Source organism: Setaria italica, chromosome V (genome assembly GCF_000263155.2).
Source record: "Setaria italica strain Yugu1 chromosome V, Setaria_italica_v2.0, whole genome shotgun sequence".
Lineage (NCBI taxonomy): Eukaryota > Viridiplantae > Streptophyta > Magnoliopsida > Poales > Poaceae > Setaria > Setaria italica.
The window spans coordinates 10,926,511-10,944,420 of record NC_028454.1 but is presented as its reverse complement, the minus strand read 5'-3'; the positions used below and the strand labels follow the sequence as shown (position 1 = coordinate 10,944,420).

Sequence of the window (17,910 nt, the reverse complement as noted above, 5' to 3'; positions counted from 1 at the left end):
TAGTTTGATAAAAAACAGCTCCACTCGTGGAGCATTAGAGGAGCCGGAGCTATTTTATATAACGAAGTCGGAGCTAAAAAAGTAGCTCCTCCAACTCCTTCTCATTTTAAATGAGAAGGATCTAGAGCCCTACCAAACCGCCCCTAATTCCCTTTGCTTGTTCTCAGTGATCCATTTTCCGGTTGCATGCAAGCCCTGCGTTCCAAGTGTTGACGTGTATTGTCAATAATTCCTTACCAACGGGGCATTATGTAAACGCTTTTCGTTTCCCATACAAAAAGGCGTAAACCCGGAGCGATAGCGTAAAACGAAAGAACCGTGATCCTCTTTGGCTCTTTCGCCTCGCGCGGCCTGCCGCTTCCACGAGCCAAATTTCCCGCTCGAAAATTTCCCCCAAAAAACACATCTCCCTCGTCTCGCCCGCCCATCTCCTCCGGCCTCCCATTCCCAAGCTCCCTCCTCCGCCTCTCCCGCCCGCCCGCGAGCGGAGACCTCTCGAATCTTCGAGGCCATCCCCGTCCGCGAGCGATGCAGCCGCGGCGGCAGCAGCAGCAGTCCATCCTATCGTTCCTCCAGAAGCCGCCACGGGATCCCGCCGGCGCCGGGGAGGGCACGCCCCCTGAGAAGCCCCCGCGCCCGCCCGCGGGGTCGGTCGCGGGCATCATGGAGAGGCTCGTGCGCCCGCCACCGCGGCCGCAGCCGCCGCAGGGGAGGTACGGATTGATGATTCATGGCCCTCGGTGCCGCTGATGCGGTGGCAGTGGACGCGGGAGGCTAGGGTTTTGAGCGTCGGTTCAGGCCGTTTAGTCGGGTTGCCGTGAGGCGCGAGCTTGCTATGCTGCGAAGTTTCGAGCGATTCGTGCTGGTTGGTGTAGATGGGGGTTTTGATCGGGTCGTGCTGGGTTTACATCAATGTGCGTTGTTCGTGTTATTCTAGTGTCACTGCCGAAGGATTTATCACATTTTGGTGGTTTATTTATCCGTTCGTTTTACTACAGCTCCAATTCCGATTCGTTAATCTGTGGTCGATTTGTGGATTCTGATATACTTGCAACTTAGCTCACTCCATCTCAGCCGTGATTAGCCTTGTAGCATAGTAGATTTGATGGTCTAACGCGACACGTTTATAATGTATACTTGCGACTTAGCTCACTCCATCTCAGTTGTGATTAGCCTTGTAGCATAGTAGATTTGAATTCAATGCTGTGCTCTGCAGAGATATTTGCCCTCGATTTCAGTCTAGGACTTGCAATTTTTGTAATGCTTGCTTCGATTGGATGTCTAGTTTCTCAGGATTTATCCCATGTTTTTATCATTTGTCATATACAATTTTGTTTTATTGTTTTTATTGCTGACTTGCCATTATCTGATGGATTGGATCAAGCATTTGCTTCATCATTGCAAACACATCGCTCTGAAATTTGTTTTGTTATACTGATATTGCTATTTCATCTTTTCAGCAGAAATCAAGATGCTTCCCAGGCTGGACATTTCAGTGGGAAAACCTTGCCTGGAAGAATTCGTGTTCCCTCAGATGGGCACTCAAGCGCATTGTCCTCAGGTTCCTGGAACGGTGAATACGGCAGAGCAACCATGTTTCCAAAACAAGGTTCGGGTATCATTCCCTCACAGGAGCCCCAGAAGTACCCATTGAGGTCCTCCACTGATGAATTTGTTCAAGCAAGCTCACTGGTCCCAGAATTTGGGCCAAATCAGACTCCTCTTCAGGCTAGATCCTTATTTGAAGACTTTGATGTACAAACACCTTCACAGGTTTCCTCAAAGAAAGTCTTCCTGGGGCCTGCTCATGGAGCTGATACACCTCTAACAGAATCCGGTTCAGATCGAACTCATTTACAGCATTCAGCAAAGAAGTTCTCATTGGTTTCTGCTAATGATGAATATACTAGAGCAGCGACAACCTTTGTGCTGAATTCAAATGATACTCGTACAGAGGAACATTTAAATAAGCTATGCCCAGGGTCTTCAGATCCTTTGTATATTAAAGCAACAAATTTGTTTGCAGAATTCGAGGCAAATGCAACTCCATTGAAGAATCACTCGAAAAATTCCTCCCTTCTTATGAATGATAAACATATTGGAGCAGCTGCTACTATATTTCCAGAACTTGATTCTAGTCCTCTGAAACCAGAAACGCCAGCAATGCGAGCAGTCATTCCTCGCCTGAAGCGAGTTCAAGAAGAACAAGGTGTGGCTGCCAACAAACCATGCTCTCCTTTGTGGGTCTCGAACAAGAAGATGAAATCAGCTAATTGTTCTCCTATTGAGAAGAAGGATCGTGATGAAATGGCTGATAGTGCGCGTAGGAAGTTTGAGTGGCTGAATCCATCTACCATCAGGGATGCAAATAGAAGGCGTCCAGATGATCCACTTTATGACAAGAGTACACTTTTTATTCCACCTGATGCATTGAGAAAGATGTCAACATCTCAAAAGCAATACTGGAATATTAAGTGTAAATATATGGACGTTGTCCTCTTTTTCAAAGTGGTAAGATTCGTCATTGATTATTCAATTCATGGCATGTTGAACACTATACTGTATGGAACATGAGAGCTTATTTCTGTGGTTAACCAATATCTCACAAAACTTGGAATCATACTGTGCCATTGCCTTATCTTTTACATAAGGAGTGAATTCTTTTCAGTCAAGGTTCACTGCACAATTCTCCTGCTGAAAGCAACTTTAGCTGTTTTACTATGCATATTGACAGATATCAACGAGAAATTACATATTTATTGCTATCATTTTATTCTGACTATTATTTCACGAAAGTTTCCTTGCTTTACTGTAAAGTTCATTTATTCTTATACTCTCTGGTTGCTCATTTCTATGTTCAAATTTTTCCCTTGCTTTGTCCCAAAAAGCTACTCATATTGAACACCCTTTTTTGTACTGTTAGAGGTCATATTACCTACTTAATGTGTTTGATACCTTATTGCTAGGGAAAATTTTATGAGCTCTATGAGCTAGATGCTGAGATTGGCCAGAAAGAACTTGACTGGAAAATGACTGTTAGTGGGGTGGGCAAGTGCCGACAGGTACAAACTTGTGTCCTCTATTGTCTATCAATGCTTGTTCTGAATGTCAGTTGTAATATTAGGCCTAAATTTTGAAGTTTTTCGTTTACATCTCACAGCTTTTGTGCTGTTTGCTAAGAAGTACATCACCCATATCAACCTGTCTATATTGTTTTTTTTTTCATAATACCACGAGAAGTCTACCCCAATTTAATTGGGAGTTAGCCAAAAAAAAGCTTTGTGGTTGTTGTTGTCATTTATAAGTCTACCGTGAGGCTAGTCACATGTCAGGAACACGACCGGTTGCCTGCACCAGCCATTAGGGTTTTGGGGATAGGGGATAGTGTTTGGGTAAAGCCGGGACCCTGGTTGTAGAGGGAGGGCGGGAAAGGCACAATGAGGTGATGACCAATTTGGGCTTCGAGTGTGGTAGTGGCCCGCAGCACAGCGATAGTTGTTGTGACAAGTTTGGGGAGGTTAGGGCTGGGGTGACAGTACTGTGCCACCAGTTGCAGTACCCATGATCAGCTTAAAGCGTAACCTGTCAAACGTTAGCCTGCTTGTTCTTTTTAAGACTTTTATGTTTGTACTATGTTACTTGAAGAACACAGTTAATGGTGTAGTTCTTGTTCTGGCATGACAGGGAGGCAGAAATGATTGGGCAAATACACTCAGGCTGTAACAATGCGCTAGTCTGTCTTGTTTTCAGCCAACTTGATTTAAATTCTGGTCACCTTGTACATTCTTACCTCACTAGCCATAACAATATCCTTATGCTTTATACCACCTCATTATCATGATTATTGCCTGGTGGTAATGACATCTAACTCTTTTTTTCACATCTGAAGGTTGGCATTTCAGAAAGTGGGATAGATGCTGCTGCTGATAAGCTTGTAGCTCGGGGGTAGGCTCATCTTTCTGTTCTGTTCTGTTCACTTCTAGAATGTTATAGTCCTTCAGGTTGATGATTTGTCTCACAAAAAAAATCATAACATTATTGAACATCAGTAAGTTCATGTTAGTCCTTCAGGTTGGTATGTCAGGTCAATGTCTGTACATATATTGGTGTGATAATATGGGGGATGTTCTCCGCACAATTACCTCCTTATTGCTTTGATGCTAGTGATGTTGCTTTCTAGAAATTCAAATCCGTTCATTGATTTGTACCGCCCATATAATTTTCTTTTGAATCTCAAATCATCTGTGATAGTGTTCCATATAAATTTGTCTCTGCTGTTTTTTGCTGATACAATGAGGTTATTACTCATAAGTCTGGCATTGCTTTTCAGGTATAAAGTTGGAAGAATAGAGCAAATGGAATCTGCAAACCAGGCCAAAGCTAGAGGATCAAATGCAGTAAGTGTTAAGCATTATAATGAACCCCAGTTTTTATTAGCTCTTAGTGTTGTATTGATTCTTCGCCCCTTAGCTAGTGGCAAAAGTAAGCATCATGTGTATACCTTTTTAGAATACGCCTTTCCTCCCTTGCATGTCCAAAATTACCTGGTTATAGTTCTAGAATGAAGGACACTCTTTTGTTTCAATGTGCATATGGTTGTGTATATAGTGATTCTTTGTCTTTCTATCCTTGCTGAGACAGAAAAATTTGTTTTGCTTAAGACAGAATTCTGGCATTCTGGTTGTAATTAGTAGCTATATTCCCTGTGCAACGCAAGGATTGAAACTTAGCCACTTTTATTAGATATATGCTTATATTTGAAAGGCAATGTAAATCACTCTTACAGGTGACAATATTTTAGTATATCATGTAACATTCTTTTTTTATAAAAAAATTCTGCTAGGTTATTGAAAGAAAGCTGCTTAATGTGTCCACACCGTCGACTGCAGTTGATAGCAACATTGGTACGGATGCTGTTCACCTTCTTGCACTGAAAGAGGTTTGCTTCTATTAACAAGCACTTCTCTGTTTTGGGGGCCCCATGCTTTGCTATAATGCTTTGGAAGTTTAACCTGTTCAAATGGAAAGTACCATATACTATTTTTTTCTCGAACATGCAGGAGAGCTGCGCATCTATATATTAAGAAGAAGAAAGTACTAGATACTCTTGTAACACAGAATCTAACCATCTTACAACTTTTTTTTTGCGAAACCATCTTACAACTTAAAGAACATTATTTCCTCATAAGAGAGAAAAATTTAAGGCCTTCGAACATAATAATCCAATTATCTTTGCATATAAACTTGGGGCCAATTTGAAACCTTATTGATTACTAGGATAAATATGTTAGATCAGAAGCACATAATGCTTTTGCTGAAATAACATTCAACTTCCCGTAAGATTCACTATTGCAACTTCCAGTTTCATTTCTGGTGAAAAAATTGTATTTTTCTTGAGTCTACTGACAGTTAGGTACTTAGGTTTGTTGTTGCAGTTTTTCTAGGTAGTTTGGCATGGGCATTTCAAGTAAAACTGAATTGTAAATTTGCAATTGAATATCTTGAATTTTGCTTTATTATTCTTCATATATGATTTTGATCTGACGTGGCCTTTCCTTTGTGGGACTTTCAGGTTACCCTATCTTCTAGTAGTTCTCGGGTCTATGGATTTGCTTTCCTAGACTATGCTGCTCTTAAAATTTGGGTTGGATCACTCCATGATGATGATTCGTCTGCAGCTTTGGGGGCTTTGTTGGTGCAGGTACTCTCTTGTAGCCTTTCTTGTTTGGTTCAGTGGACCTGGAACCGCTATTGATTATTATGCTCTTTTCAGGTTTCTCCAAGAGAAATAATCTATGAAACCTCAGGTCAGAAAATGCTTTATTTTCAAATCCTTGTATTTGTAGGAGTTAATACCTGTTATCGTTTCTCAGGCCTCTCAAAAGAAACTCATAAAGCGATCAGAAAATATGCCTCAGCAGGTAAATGCTCCTAAACATAATTCTCTTCATTTGTTGTATGTTGTTTCTCTATAATAGTGGTTCCTAATTAGTACGCAAGACAACAGCCTAGCTGCTAGCAGATGACTCTTTTGTCAGATAGCAAGTTAATCACTAGAGTTTGAAAAAGTTACAAACATCTTTCCTTAACTGCAGGATCTGTGAAGATGCAGCTGACCCCCCTACCTGGGATAGATTTCTCTGATGTTTCACAAATTCGAATGTTAATACATTCGAAAGAGTACTTTACAGCATCAGCAGAGTCGTGGTTATCTGCTTTGGATTGTGCATTGAATCGAGATGCAATTATTTGTGCACTTGGTGGACTTATTGGTCATTTGACTAGGCTCATGGTATACTTATCTTACCTTAGTTCTTTCCTGGATCACAGTTGTTAGTCATCCTAATCGGCCATACCATTAGCAACTGCTAGTTTTTTACTTACAAAATTATTCCATGAACTATCACATATCAATTTTCTCTTCCTCTATGTTGACCATTGAAGATGTGTTTGAGGTCTAATTCTACAATCTGAAAACAGTTACATGATGCCCTGAAAAATGGGGAAGTCTTATCATACCACGTGTACAAAACCTGTCTAAGGATGGATGGTCAAACTCTTGTGAACCTTGAGATTTTCAGCAACAATTTTGATGGCGGTTCATCAGGTAGGAGTGTAGATTCTGCTTTATTATTTCTTGCTCTTGAGAACAACAGTTTTTGTAAACAGGTAAAAAGATATTGCTATATCTTTTTTGGTCATGCACGTGTTTCATTAAGAACATATTGCTATATCTATACCTTGTTGCAGGTACTTTATATAAGCACCTTAATCAATGTGTCACAGCATCTGGTAAGAGGCTGCTAAGAAGGTGGATTTGTCATCCGCTTAAGGACATTGATGCTATCAATAAAAGGCTCGATGTTGTTGAGGCCTTCATCCAAAACTGTGGACTGGGCCCTACAACACTTGGATATCTCCGCAAAATTCCTGATCTTGAGAGATTGTTAGGACAAGTTAAATCTACTGTTGGATTATCATCTTCAATTCAATTGCCGTTTGTTGGAGAAAGGATATTAAAGAAACGGGTTAGTGGTCGTTCTTCTATTCGCTTTGAGTGCAAGTTTATTGCAGCTCGGAGTTATCTTATACAGCCAAGTTTCAGCGTATTGTTGAAATGTTTGCCTTTGAATATTTCGCAACATATTCAGTATTCAGTTGACAATTGACACTTATTATGTTGGAAAAGATCTCTTGAGTCGTTGATTATGCAACTTACCTGAAATCACAATGCATAGTTTGTGCATCCAGAAAATGTCAGAAAGCGATGCATTTTCATGCATGTTTTCATAATGGAATGATTTTTTTTGCCTTGATCTCTTACTTTTATGTAATACGATATGAAATATTTAATGTGTGTTTGTATTAATCTAGTTTCAACGAGATATTCTGTAACCATACTAGGGTTCGAGGTGATAGCATAAGTCATGTGTGTGTTGGGTGTAGTTGGTGGTGCATGTGCACCTTATCTATTTATGTAGTAGCTACTTATTCCTAAATTACCCATGCTACCTACCCCTGCCTTATCTCTATATGTACCCCCTCAAACTGCTATCTATGTGTGGTTAATGAGAAAGAGATCATTTGGGCCAACAATTGGTATCTAGAGCCTAATCTTCCTCAACCAACCCCCCCTCTCTCCCTCTACCGTGCTCACCCCAGCCCGAAACCCTAGCCCGTGGGGCCCACTCCGATGGCGGCAGTGCGCGCTCTCCCGACCTAGATCCGGCAGTCGGCCGGCTCCCTCTACCCTCCCCACGACCGGATCCGGCGGCAGTGGGTGTGTCCCGTGCGGATCGGCGCAGGGCGGCGGGCGGAGGCGCAGGCGGCGTGCAACGTGCGGCGCGGCTCCAGGGCGGCGGCGGCTGCGTGCGGGCGAAGGGTGGCGCGGCATCTTCCTCAACCCCGGCGGCTTCCTCACCTTCATCCACGACTCCCATGGTAGGCTCTAGGGGCTCCAGAAGGCCGGTGGGAGCGGGCGGCGCGGGCCCTGCAGACGCTGCTGCTCTGGTGGTTGGCGCGCCACCACCGGCCGGTGTGGTGCCAGCGCTCCCGGCCAGCTCCAGGACCTCGCGGGTCTCTTCCTCCAGCAGCTCGATTACTTCGAGTGCGTGGCGCCGCAGGGTGGCGGCCGAGGAGGAGGCAACGGCGGCGTGGCACGTCGAGTGGAGCGGTGCATGCCTGCTGAGGAGGCAGTGGCGGAGCGGTCGGGCACGACATGCGGCTGCGGCACGCGAGGAGGTGCAGCGGTCGGAGGCCGTAAGGCGAGAGGACTGGCGGCGCGCGGCAGCGTTGAGCAACACTGAGGTGTTGGAGGCGACTGCGGCTCAGGCAGCGCGCACGGCGTGCGCAGTCGAGGCAGCCTACCTCGTCGATGAGGAGGCATAAGAGGTAGCAGTGGCCGTTACCCAATGGCATCTAGAGGCGGACTAGCTGCATGAGGAGGTGGAGCTGACACGTGAGATGGCGTGGCGCCATGAGGAGCTGAGGCGCGCAGCGCAGGGCGGTAGGCGCCCCAGCGCCCCGGTGCCGAGGCACAGGGCGGCCATCCCGAGCCGTAGGACGCGGCAAGGCAGTGGGACGTGGACGTGGATTGGTGGGTCCAGGACCCGCGTCGGGGCGTGGACGTCGAGTTCGACTCTAACTATGACTCCGACCTCGGCTCTGAGCACCGACCCCCGAAGGTCGTGAAGACCATCATCGAGGAGTCCATCGGCAACACGCAGTGGCCGATGTCGATGAAGACCAACTACATGGTGTGGTCCTCGGTGAGGAAGGTGAAGCTCCAGGTGCGGGAGATGTGGGACGCGGTCCAGTACGGCAACGTCGATAGCCACGAGGATCGGCGAGCGCTCGAGGCTCTGCTCGCCGCGGTCCTGATGGAGATGGCATCCAACCTCTTAGGGAAGAAGACCGCCAAGGCCGCTTGGGACGCTATCGCTGCGGCCCGAGTTGGCAATGACCGCGCCCGCAAGTCTACTCTGTAGAAGCTTCGGCAAGAGTGGGATCGTTTGGCTTTCAAGCTGGGTGAGGACGTTGAAGACTTCGCCCTCCGCCTTTTCAGCTTGATGTAGGGGCTGGAGCGGTACAGTGACGATGAGATCAATGAGGAGAAAGTTGTTGCGAAGTTCCTGCGCGTTGTCTCGAAGTACTCGCAGCTCGCCATCTCTATCGAGATGTTGCTTGACCTCTCAGCGTTGTCGATCGAGGAGCTGACGGGGCGGCTCAAGGCGGTTGACGACCGTGAGGAGCTGACATCTGGCGGGCCCGTCACTATCGGTGGCAAGCTCCACCTCACTGAGGAGCAGTGGCTGGCCCGCCAGAGAGAGCGGAAGAAGGGGGAGCCTTCTTCCTCGACAGGCGGCCGCAAGCCTGGCAAGCCGCGGAAGGCGCGAGGAGGTGCCAAAGGTGCCGCGTGCGGAGGCGCCCAGGGCGGTGCTGCCGGCGAGTGCAAGCCGGCACGAGACGACATGTGTCGCTAGCCAAGGAGTGTCGCCAGCCAAGGCGCTGCCAGGCCCACGTCGTGTAGGCTGCGGAGGAGCCGGCTCTGTTCTTGATTCACGGGAGCTTAGTTACTTCCAGCGGCATCGGCCGTGACGGCTCTCCTCCACCTCGACGAGCTGCGCGCACACGTCTTCCTCGGCGACGGCACCAACGACGACAAGATCGACGGCTGATTCCTCGACAGTGGTGCCACGCACCACATGATCGGGCGTTGAGAGTACTTCTCCGACCTGAACGTTGACGTACGCGGCTCTGTCAAGTTCGGCGACTCTTCGGTCGTGGACATCAAGGGGATCGGCTCCGTCATCCTTGTCGCCAAGACTAGCGAGCATCGACTCCTCACCGAAGTCTTCTACATCCCCGCACTGAGAAACTCCATCATCAGCCTTGGGCAGCTGGATAAGAGTTGCTCGCGCGTGGAGATTGACGGCGGAGTGCTCCGGATCTGGGATCGATGACAGCGCCTCCTCACCAAGGTGGAGAGGGGGAGCAATCGCCTCTACTTCCTCTACGTCAAGGTGGCGCAGCTCCTCTACCTTGCTGCTCGCCGCGACGACGAGGCTTGGCGGTGGCACGAGCGCTTTGGGCACCTCCACTTTGAGGCCCTGAAGCGGCTCAGGCATGCCGTGCATCGACCACGTGGAGTAGCTTTGCGACACCTGCGTCGTGACGAAGTAGAAGCGACGCCCCTTCCCTTGCCAGGCGAGCTTCCGAGCCAAGGAGCGGCTCGAGCTCGTGCACGGCGACCTCTGTGGGCTGGTGACACCGGCCACTCTAGGAGGGTGGTGGTACTTCCTTCTACTTGTCACGACGTCTCCTGGTACATGTGGGTTGTCCTCCTCAACACCAAGGGAGCTGCTGCGGATGCCATCAAGCATGTTCAAGCTGCTAAGGAGAACGAGTGTGGCTGCAAGCTGCGTGTGCTGCGCAGCAACAACGGCGGCTGAGTTTGCGTCTTACTGCGCTGACGAGGGGTTCCAGCGCCACTTCTCTAAGCCGTACACCCCACAACAGAACGGCGTCGTCGAGCGGCGCAACCAGACGGTGGTTGCCATGGCCTGGGCCCTCCTCAAGCAGAGGGGGATGTCGGCCATCTTCTGGGAGAGGCGGTACTGACAGCCGTCCACATCCTCAACCGCTCGCCCACCAAGGCTCTCGACGGCATGACACCATACGAGGCTTGGCATGGGCGCAAGCCGGCGGTCGGCCACCTCCGCATCTTCGGCTGCCTCGTGTACGTCAAGGAGCTCAGCCACGTCAGCAAGCTTGACGACAGGAGCACCCTAGGGGTGTTCATCGGCTACGCAGAGGGAGTAAAGGCCTACAACATCCTCGACTCGGAGACAGCGTGTGCGCACGGCGCATGATGTTGTGTTTGACGAAGGGCGAGGTTGGGCGTGGGGCAAGATGGTGGATGATGGCTCTACTCCGACGTACAGCGTCTTCGTCGTTGACTACGTCCACTTCGAGGGAGCTAGGGGAGTAGGCAGCTCTTCTTCGTCGAGCGTGCCTACCCTAGTCCCCGGGTCTCCACCGACTACAGCTTCACTGGTGCCGGCAAGTCCTCCACCGACTCCGGCGAGTACTCCTTCGAGCACGGCAAGCTCTCCACCGCCACCACCACAGCCGGCCACGCCACACACTCCAGCGCCGATGGCTACTCCTCCGGGCACGACTGCATCGACATTGGCTCACGACAAGCACAGCCCGGTGGAGTTTGCCACACCGCTCTCCGACGACGAGGATCGCGTCGACGTGTACCATGACGGCGAGCCTCACTCCTTCCCCAAGGCTAAGGGACACGCGGCATGGCGCGCCGCGATGAAGCTGGAGATGGAAGCTGTTGAGAAGAACCAGACTTGGGAGCTGGCTGATCTTCCTTCGGGTCACCGCGCGATCACCCTTCAGTGGGTGTACAAGCTGAAGAAGGATGAAGTTGTGCCATCGTCAAGCACAAGGCTCGCTTGATGGCACGCAAGTCCGTGTAGCCGGAGGGGGTCGACTTCGACGATGCCTTTGCTCCTGTTGCACGGATGGAGTCCGTGTGTCTCCTCACACTGGCAGCCTAGGAGAGCTAGCGCGTCCACCACATGGACGTCAAGTTGGCGTTCCTCAACGACGACTTGAAGGAGGTCTACGTCCACTAGCCGTCGGGATTCGTCATCCGCAGCAAGGAGGACAAGGTGTTGCGCCTGTGCAAGGCCCTCTACGGCTTGCGGCAGGCATCGCGAGCTTGGAATGCCAAGCTGGATTCCACCTTGAAGACTATGGGCTTCGAGCAAAGCTCGCACGAGGCAGCCGTCTACCGGCAGGGCAACGGAGGCAATGCCCTGCTGGTGGGCGTCTACGCAGACGACTTGGTGATCATGGGCACCAAGGACAAGGAGGTGGAAGCGTTCAAGGAGGAGATGAAGGTCGCCTTCCAGATGAGCGACTTGGGGCCTCTCTCCTACTTGGGGATCGAGGTGCACCAGGATGACTCTGGCATCACACTTCGATAGATCGCCTACGCCAAGCGCGTCGTTGAGCTGGGTGGGCTCACCAACTGCAACCTAGCTCTCACTCCGATGGAGGAGAGGCTGAAGCTGAGCTGTGACAGCATGGCTGAGGTGGATGCTACACAATACCGGCGCCTTGTGGGGAGCCTTCGCTACCTCACCCACACGTGGACGGACTTGGCATTCTCCGTCAGCTACGTCAGTCGGTTCATGTAGCGATCGACGATGGAGCACCAGGCTGCCATCAAGAGGATCCTATGCTACGTCGCGGGGACTCTCGACTACAGCCTCCACTACTCGAGGTGTCCCGGGGCGGCACACTTCATCGGCTACAGTGACAACGACCATGCTGGCAACATCGACACTAGCAAGAGCACGAGCGGGATGCTCTTCTTCCTCGACAAGTGCCTCGTCAGCTGGCAGTCGGTCAAGCAGCAGGTGGTGGCCCTATCCAGCTGTGAGGCCGAGTACATCGCCGCTTCTTCCGCTTTGACTCAGGCTCTCTGGCTCGCTCGGCTGCTCGGTGATCTCCTTGGCAAGGACGCTGAAGCAGTGGAGCTCAGGGTGGACAGCAAGTCCGCTCTGGCTCTGGCGAAGAATCATGTCTTCCACAAGCGAAGCAAGCACATCAGAGTGAAGCACCACTTCATCCGAGGTTGCTTGGAGGAAGGGAGTGTCAAGGTGAACTACATCAACACCAAGGATCAACTCGCCGACCTCCTCACCAAGTCCCTTGGAAGGATCAAGTTCTAGGAACTTTGCTCTAGAATTGGATGGTCCAGCTGCCACTCAAGACACACAAGACTTAGGGGGAGATTGATAGCATAAGTCATGTGTGTGTTGGGTGTAGTTGGTGGTGCATGTGCACCTTATCTATCTATGTAGTAGCTACTTATTCCTAAATTACCCCTGCTACCTACCCCTGCTACCTACCCCTGCCTTATCTCTATATGAACCCCCCCAAACTGCTATTTATGTGTGGTTAATGAGAAAGAGATCATTTGGGCTAACACGAGGGAAGACCTACCTTCTAGATTTGGCTAGTGACATGCTAATTTTCTGAAATCATGAAGTTTGTCTTTATTTCTTGCTGTGAGTTGATTGATTTATGCAAATTTTCATGGTGTGTTCCAGATCAGAACATTTATAATGCTTATCAACGGCCTCCGGAATGGACTTGATTTACTAAATGACTTACAAAGAGCTGATCATGGTGTATCAGCACTTTATAAGGTTGTAGAGATTCCAACATTGAGCTCCCTTCATGAATTGATCCATCAATTTGAGAAGAGAGTACAAGAGGAATTTCCATGTTACCAGGTAAATATGCAATGGATTTCCTATGCGCATTAATGCTCTATATGCACAAGTGGTTGTTTCCGTTTCAGTTATTTGCTGGTCATGTGTATTTCTTCTGTCAGCACTCTACTTATTTTTTGATCTTGTGAACTTTGAAAGGATCTTGGTGTCGAAGATAGTGATGGCGACACTTTGGCTCTTCTAGTGGGACTTTTTGTTAGAAAGGCTTCTGAATGGTCTTTAGTGATCAATGCTGTGAGCACTATTGATGTGCTTAGGTCCTTTGCTGCAATGACATTGTCATCATTCGGCACCATGTGCAAACCACACATTCTACTGAAAGATGATGTGCCTATACTTCGGATGAAGGGTCTATGGCATCCCTATGCTTTTGCAGAAAGTGCAAACGGGTTGGTACCAAATGATTTAACCCTTGGTCAGGATTTATCTGGCTTCAATCGTTTTGCGTTGTTGTTGACTGGTCCAAATATGGGTGGGAAATCTACAATGATGCGTGCCACCTGCCTGACTATTGTGCTTGCCCAGGTCTGTATAAACATTTTCTGTTCACTTATGCTTGTCCATCCATGAGCTTATTCAGTTGTATAAATGGATTGCTTCTGCTCTGCAGCTTGGCTGTTATGTCCCCTGCACATCCTGTGAATTGACCCTTGCAGATTCCATCTTTACACGTCTTGGTGCAACAGATCGGATTATGTCTGGAGAGAGTATGTGATGATTTTAACAAATTTTTAGCACGCCTAGCATGTCTTAATTTTTTGGGCCAATGAGTTAGAATTGGGAATATATATGTGCAGCTTTGGATTATCAGTAGAAAGCCTTTGGTGTATTTATTTGAATAGTTTTGGCTCATGAACTTGTTTAGCATATCTATTAATTTCTTTAAATTTCATGATTTAATCCTATATATGTGCAGCCTTCAGGAATACATGGATGTGATAATGACCCTAACTTCATTTATTATGAAATTATTTGCAGGCACATTTCTTGTTGAATGTACAGAGACTGCTTCTGTTCTTCAGAATGCAACTGAGGATTCTCTTGTATTGCTTGATGAGCTTGGCAGAGGAACTAGCACATTTGATGGATATGCAATTGCGTATGCTGTGAGTTCTTTATACCATCGTATCTCATCATTCATCACTATGCTTGCTGGGACTTTAGTATGCTTTGACTTCATAATTTATGCTGTTACTATGGTTGGTCATGAGGTGTATGGTACAAGGTACTTTATAGAGAACAGCTTATTTCCAACATTAGATATTTTATATCATAACACCATTTTCAATCATTTGCTAAGATCCACGCTTTATCTCTTCAGTAAGATGCAACATAAGTAGGTTAGATAATAAATTCACGATCAAAGCCGCAGTGTGTTCATGTTTCATGGGCATGCTTCTCTATTGCTCTATGTCTGTTTTGCACCAGCTGGCCTCACATACCATGTTCTTTGTCACTGGAAATTGTGATGTCTTACTACCACTAGACTACTTACTCTCTTTCCCCTGTTTTTACATCTCAAAGAGCACGAATCTACATAATCTGCGATAACACTTTGTGTCTTGTAACTCAGGTGTTCCGGCACCTCGTGGAGCAGGTGCGATGCCGTCTGCTCTTCGCCACTCACTACCACTCTCTGACAAAGGAGTTCGCCTCCCACCCTCACGTGAGCCTCCAGCACATGGCCTGCATGTTCAGAGCAAGGAGCGGCGCCCATGATGTCAATGGCGAGAAGGAGCTCACCTTCCTCTACCGTCTTGCCTCAGGGGCCTGTCCAGAGAGCTACGGCCTACAGGTCGCCACAATGGCAGGGATTCCGAAGTCGATAGTGGACAAGGCATCCGTCGCAGGCCAGGCGATGAGGTTGAAGATTGCCGGTAACTTCAAGTCCAGCGAAGAGCGGGCCGCGTTCTCAACCCAACATGAAGAGTGGCTGAGGACGGCCATGTCGGTCATCGTGAAGGACGGGCACCTAGATGAGGACATCATGGACACGTTGTTCTGCGTCTGCCAAGAGCTGAAGTTTCACTTCAGGAAAGCGAGACGAGCGTCCACCGCCACTGACCACTAATTATCACTGTTTATATCAATTGTAAATGCTACCTTTTGCAAGTTAATGTCGTATCTTTTGAATCACTACATGTAATATAATCTGCCTTTTTTTGCACCATGAGTCTTGTACTGTCGACTATCATGTGTATATATATGCCTTTGTGGGTAAGCTAGTTGAGCAGGTAACCAGTTTCTTGTTCTGTGCCACTGCAATTTGGCCTGGGTTTTGTCAGACTTTTTTACTTTCCCACTAATTCACTGGTTTTACTGAAACTGCCCACCAAAGAACTGGTAAGAGCAAACTGTAGAAGTGGTGTACTGTGCTGATTTACTAGCAATTAATGTTGTCTCTTTTCTTTTTCCCGGCTACTAGTTTCAGCCACCTGAAACCTGAATTCCTCTTATCTGTCCACCAAAGAAAACCGTGTTTTTGCCTAAAGTGAAAAGGGCCAAGCAAAGCCATATTTATAACTTTAGAAAAAGCTCCTGTTTGGTTGCTGGCCACAATTTGCCACGCCTAACGTTAGGTACCAGCCACATTGTGGCAAGCCACATTCTGTGGTAAAAATGAACTGCTTGGTTGGTAACTAAGGTGTGGCAAAATCAGTGTGGTTGCTGTTTGAATTGCTGCCACAAATGTTTGGCAAAAAATTGTGGCATCTGTTTAGTTGCTAGCCATATATTGGTAAAAACACCTCAAAATCATTTATTTTCAGTAACATGTTAGTAAAAATATTGTTAGAGTGAAAACTCCTATTGCAACGAGTGTAATGAGACAACGGATTTTTTATCAGTAATTTTTTGTTGAGATAAAAATGAAAGTTAACCCATTTTTACATTGAAGAATGAACACCTCGTATTGTCCAGATTTTATTGTAAACATATAATCAACATGGCTACCAAATTAATCTAATAGTGCTAAAAAAGAAAAATGCAACATATTTCTCCACCGCTGGAGGAGCTAGCCAGCGAACTGCAAAAGGCTCCGCCAGTGCGGCTCCTCTGACAGGCAGCAGAACAATACATTAAAGAAATCGATAAAAGGAATTATCTTCTCTCGTGCTGGAGCGACGCGGACACCGGTCACTTGCATTCGCTTCCGTACTTTTGAGGGCTGTGGTGTGCCGCGGAGGCGTGTGGCGCCGAAAAAGTTCACCACACCTTCGGTGAGAAAATATGTGGCGAGAGGTACCTGGCTGTGACGTGCCACATTTTATTCTCCAATCAAACACTTACCAAACTAGATGTGGTAAGCCTAACATTAGGTGTGGCAGCTCATGGCTAGCAACTAAACATCCCATTGGTACATGTACTCTTATTCTGAAATGTTTAGCTCAGCTTGGCTCCAGCCAGGCTCAGTCTGATCCAGGCCTTGAGAAAAGTGCTGCGGCTAGAACATGAGCAGTCCATGCGTGACAAGCTGTCGTTCCTCCCTCCCGTTCGCCCCCACACAGCAGGCAGCCATGAATGCAAGCATCCGAGCTCCGAGCACAGGTCGCATGCCAAAAAGACGCAAGCCAATCAAGCGAGCGCGTGCAGGCTTGCCGAGCACGAGCAGGGCGAAGGCTGTCGCAGCTGCGTGCACTGCATAGCTTTGCAGGTCACGTAGATGCATGCGGAGTCCACCTCAAAAGTCAAGAGGCTGCGCCAGCCAACGCCGGGCATTTAAGTCAACCCTCCCTGCTCGCCATTCACCCGCCACCAAACAAATCCCAAGCGCGGTTTGAGCAGCCGGGCAGTCGCGCCTTTAAATACCCCCGCGCGCGCCTCGCTTCCCCTGCACACAGATCACTCGAGGCTTCTGAAGCTAAAGCTCTGGTAGCGTTAGGAGCCATGATGGACAAGCTTATTGCTTCTTCCATGGGCAACCGGGCGATGGTGTTGCTGGCGGTGGTGGCGGCCGTCGTCATGTGGGCGGCGAGCGCCGATGCTGCACGGCGTGAGCCTGTGGTGTGGAGGCCCGGCATGATCAGAGCTGAGGATTGTGATAATAAGCATGGTACGGGTGGTGGTGATGGAGCCGGGATGGGAGGTGGCATTGGAGGTGGTGGTGCTGGCGATGGATTGGGAGGTGGTGTGGGTGCAGGAGGTGGAGCTGGAGGAGGGATGGGAGGCGGCAGTGGGTTTGGAGGAGGCGGCGGCATTGGCGGTGGCGCCGGGTTCAGAGGTGGTGCGGGTGTGGATGTGGATGGTGGAGGTGGTCTTGGTGGTGGTGGCGGTCTTGGAGGCGGAGGAGGGGTTGGAGCTGGTGGTGGAGCTGATCTTGGTGGTGGTAGTGGCGGTGGACTCAGAGGCGGAGGAGGGATTGGAGCTGGTGGTGGTGGAGGATTCGGTGTGGGTGGTGGTGCTGGTTTTGGAATAGGAGCTGGTGCAGGAGGTGGGATTGGTGATGGTTCAGGATTTGGAGGAGGAGGCGGAGCAGGACTTGGTGGTGGTGGTGGATTGGGAGGTGGTGCCGGCGGTGGGTTTGGTGCTGGAGGTGGTGCAGGTGTTAGTGGAGGAGGCCTCGGCGATGGCGCTGGAGCTGGTGGCGGTG

At 48.7% G+C, this 17,910-nt stretch overlaps 1 protein-coding gene across 2 annotated transcripts; it reads left to right on the top strand.

Annotated features, from left to right (window-relative positions):
* Nucleotides 1–407: 407 nt before the first annotated feature.
* Nucleotides 408–15,495, top strand: LOC101762866 (DNA mismatch repair protein MSH7). Of its 2 annotated transcripts, none has more exons than XM_022826326.1 (17): nucleotides 408–713; nucleotides 1,464–2,511; nucleotides 2,967–3,062; nucleotides 3,890–3,945; nucleotides 4,331–4,397; nucleotides 4,844–4,939; nucleotides 5,573–5,701; nucleotides 5,774–5,807; nucleotides 5,874–5,921; nucleotides 6,096–6,292; nucleotides 6,481–6,607; nucleotides 6,751–7,028; nucleotides 13,137–13,322; nucleotides 13,461–13,847; nucleotides 13,933–14,029; nucleotides 14,301–14,428; nucleotides 14,896–15,495. In XM_022826326.1, the coding sequence occupies exons 1-17, from the start codon at nucleotides 529–531 to the stop codon at nucleotides 15,391–15,393; spliced, it is 3,657 nt and encodes a 1,218-aa protein (XP_022682061.1). In that variant the 5' UTR covers nucleotides 408–528; the 3' UTR covers nucleotides 15,394–15,495. The 2 variants fall into 2 exon arrangements, with proteins under 2 accessions (XP_022682061.1, XP_012701311.1); XM_012845857.2 differs by having other exon boundaries at nucleotides 1,461–2,511.
* Nucleotides 15,496–17,910: the final 2,415 nt, after the last annotated feature.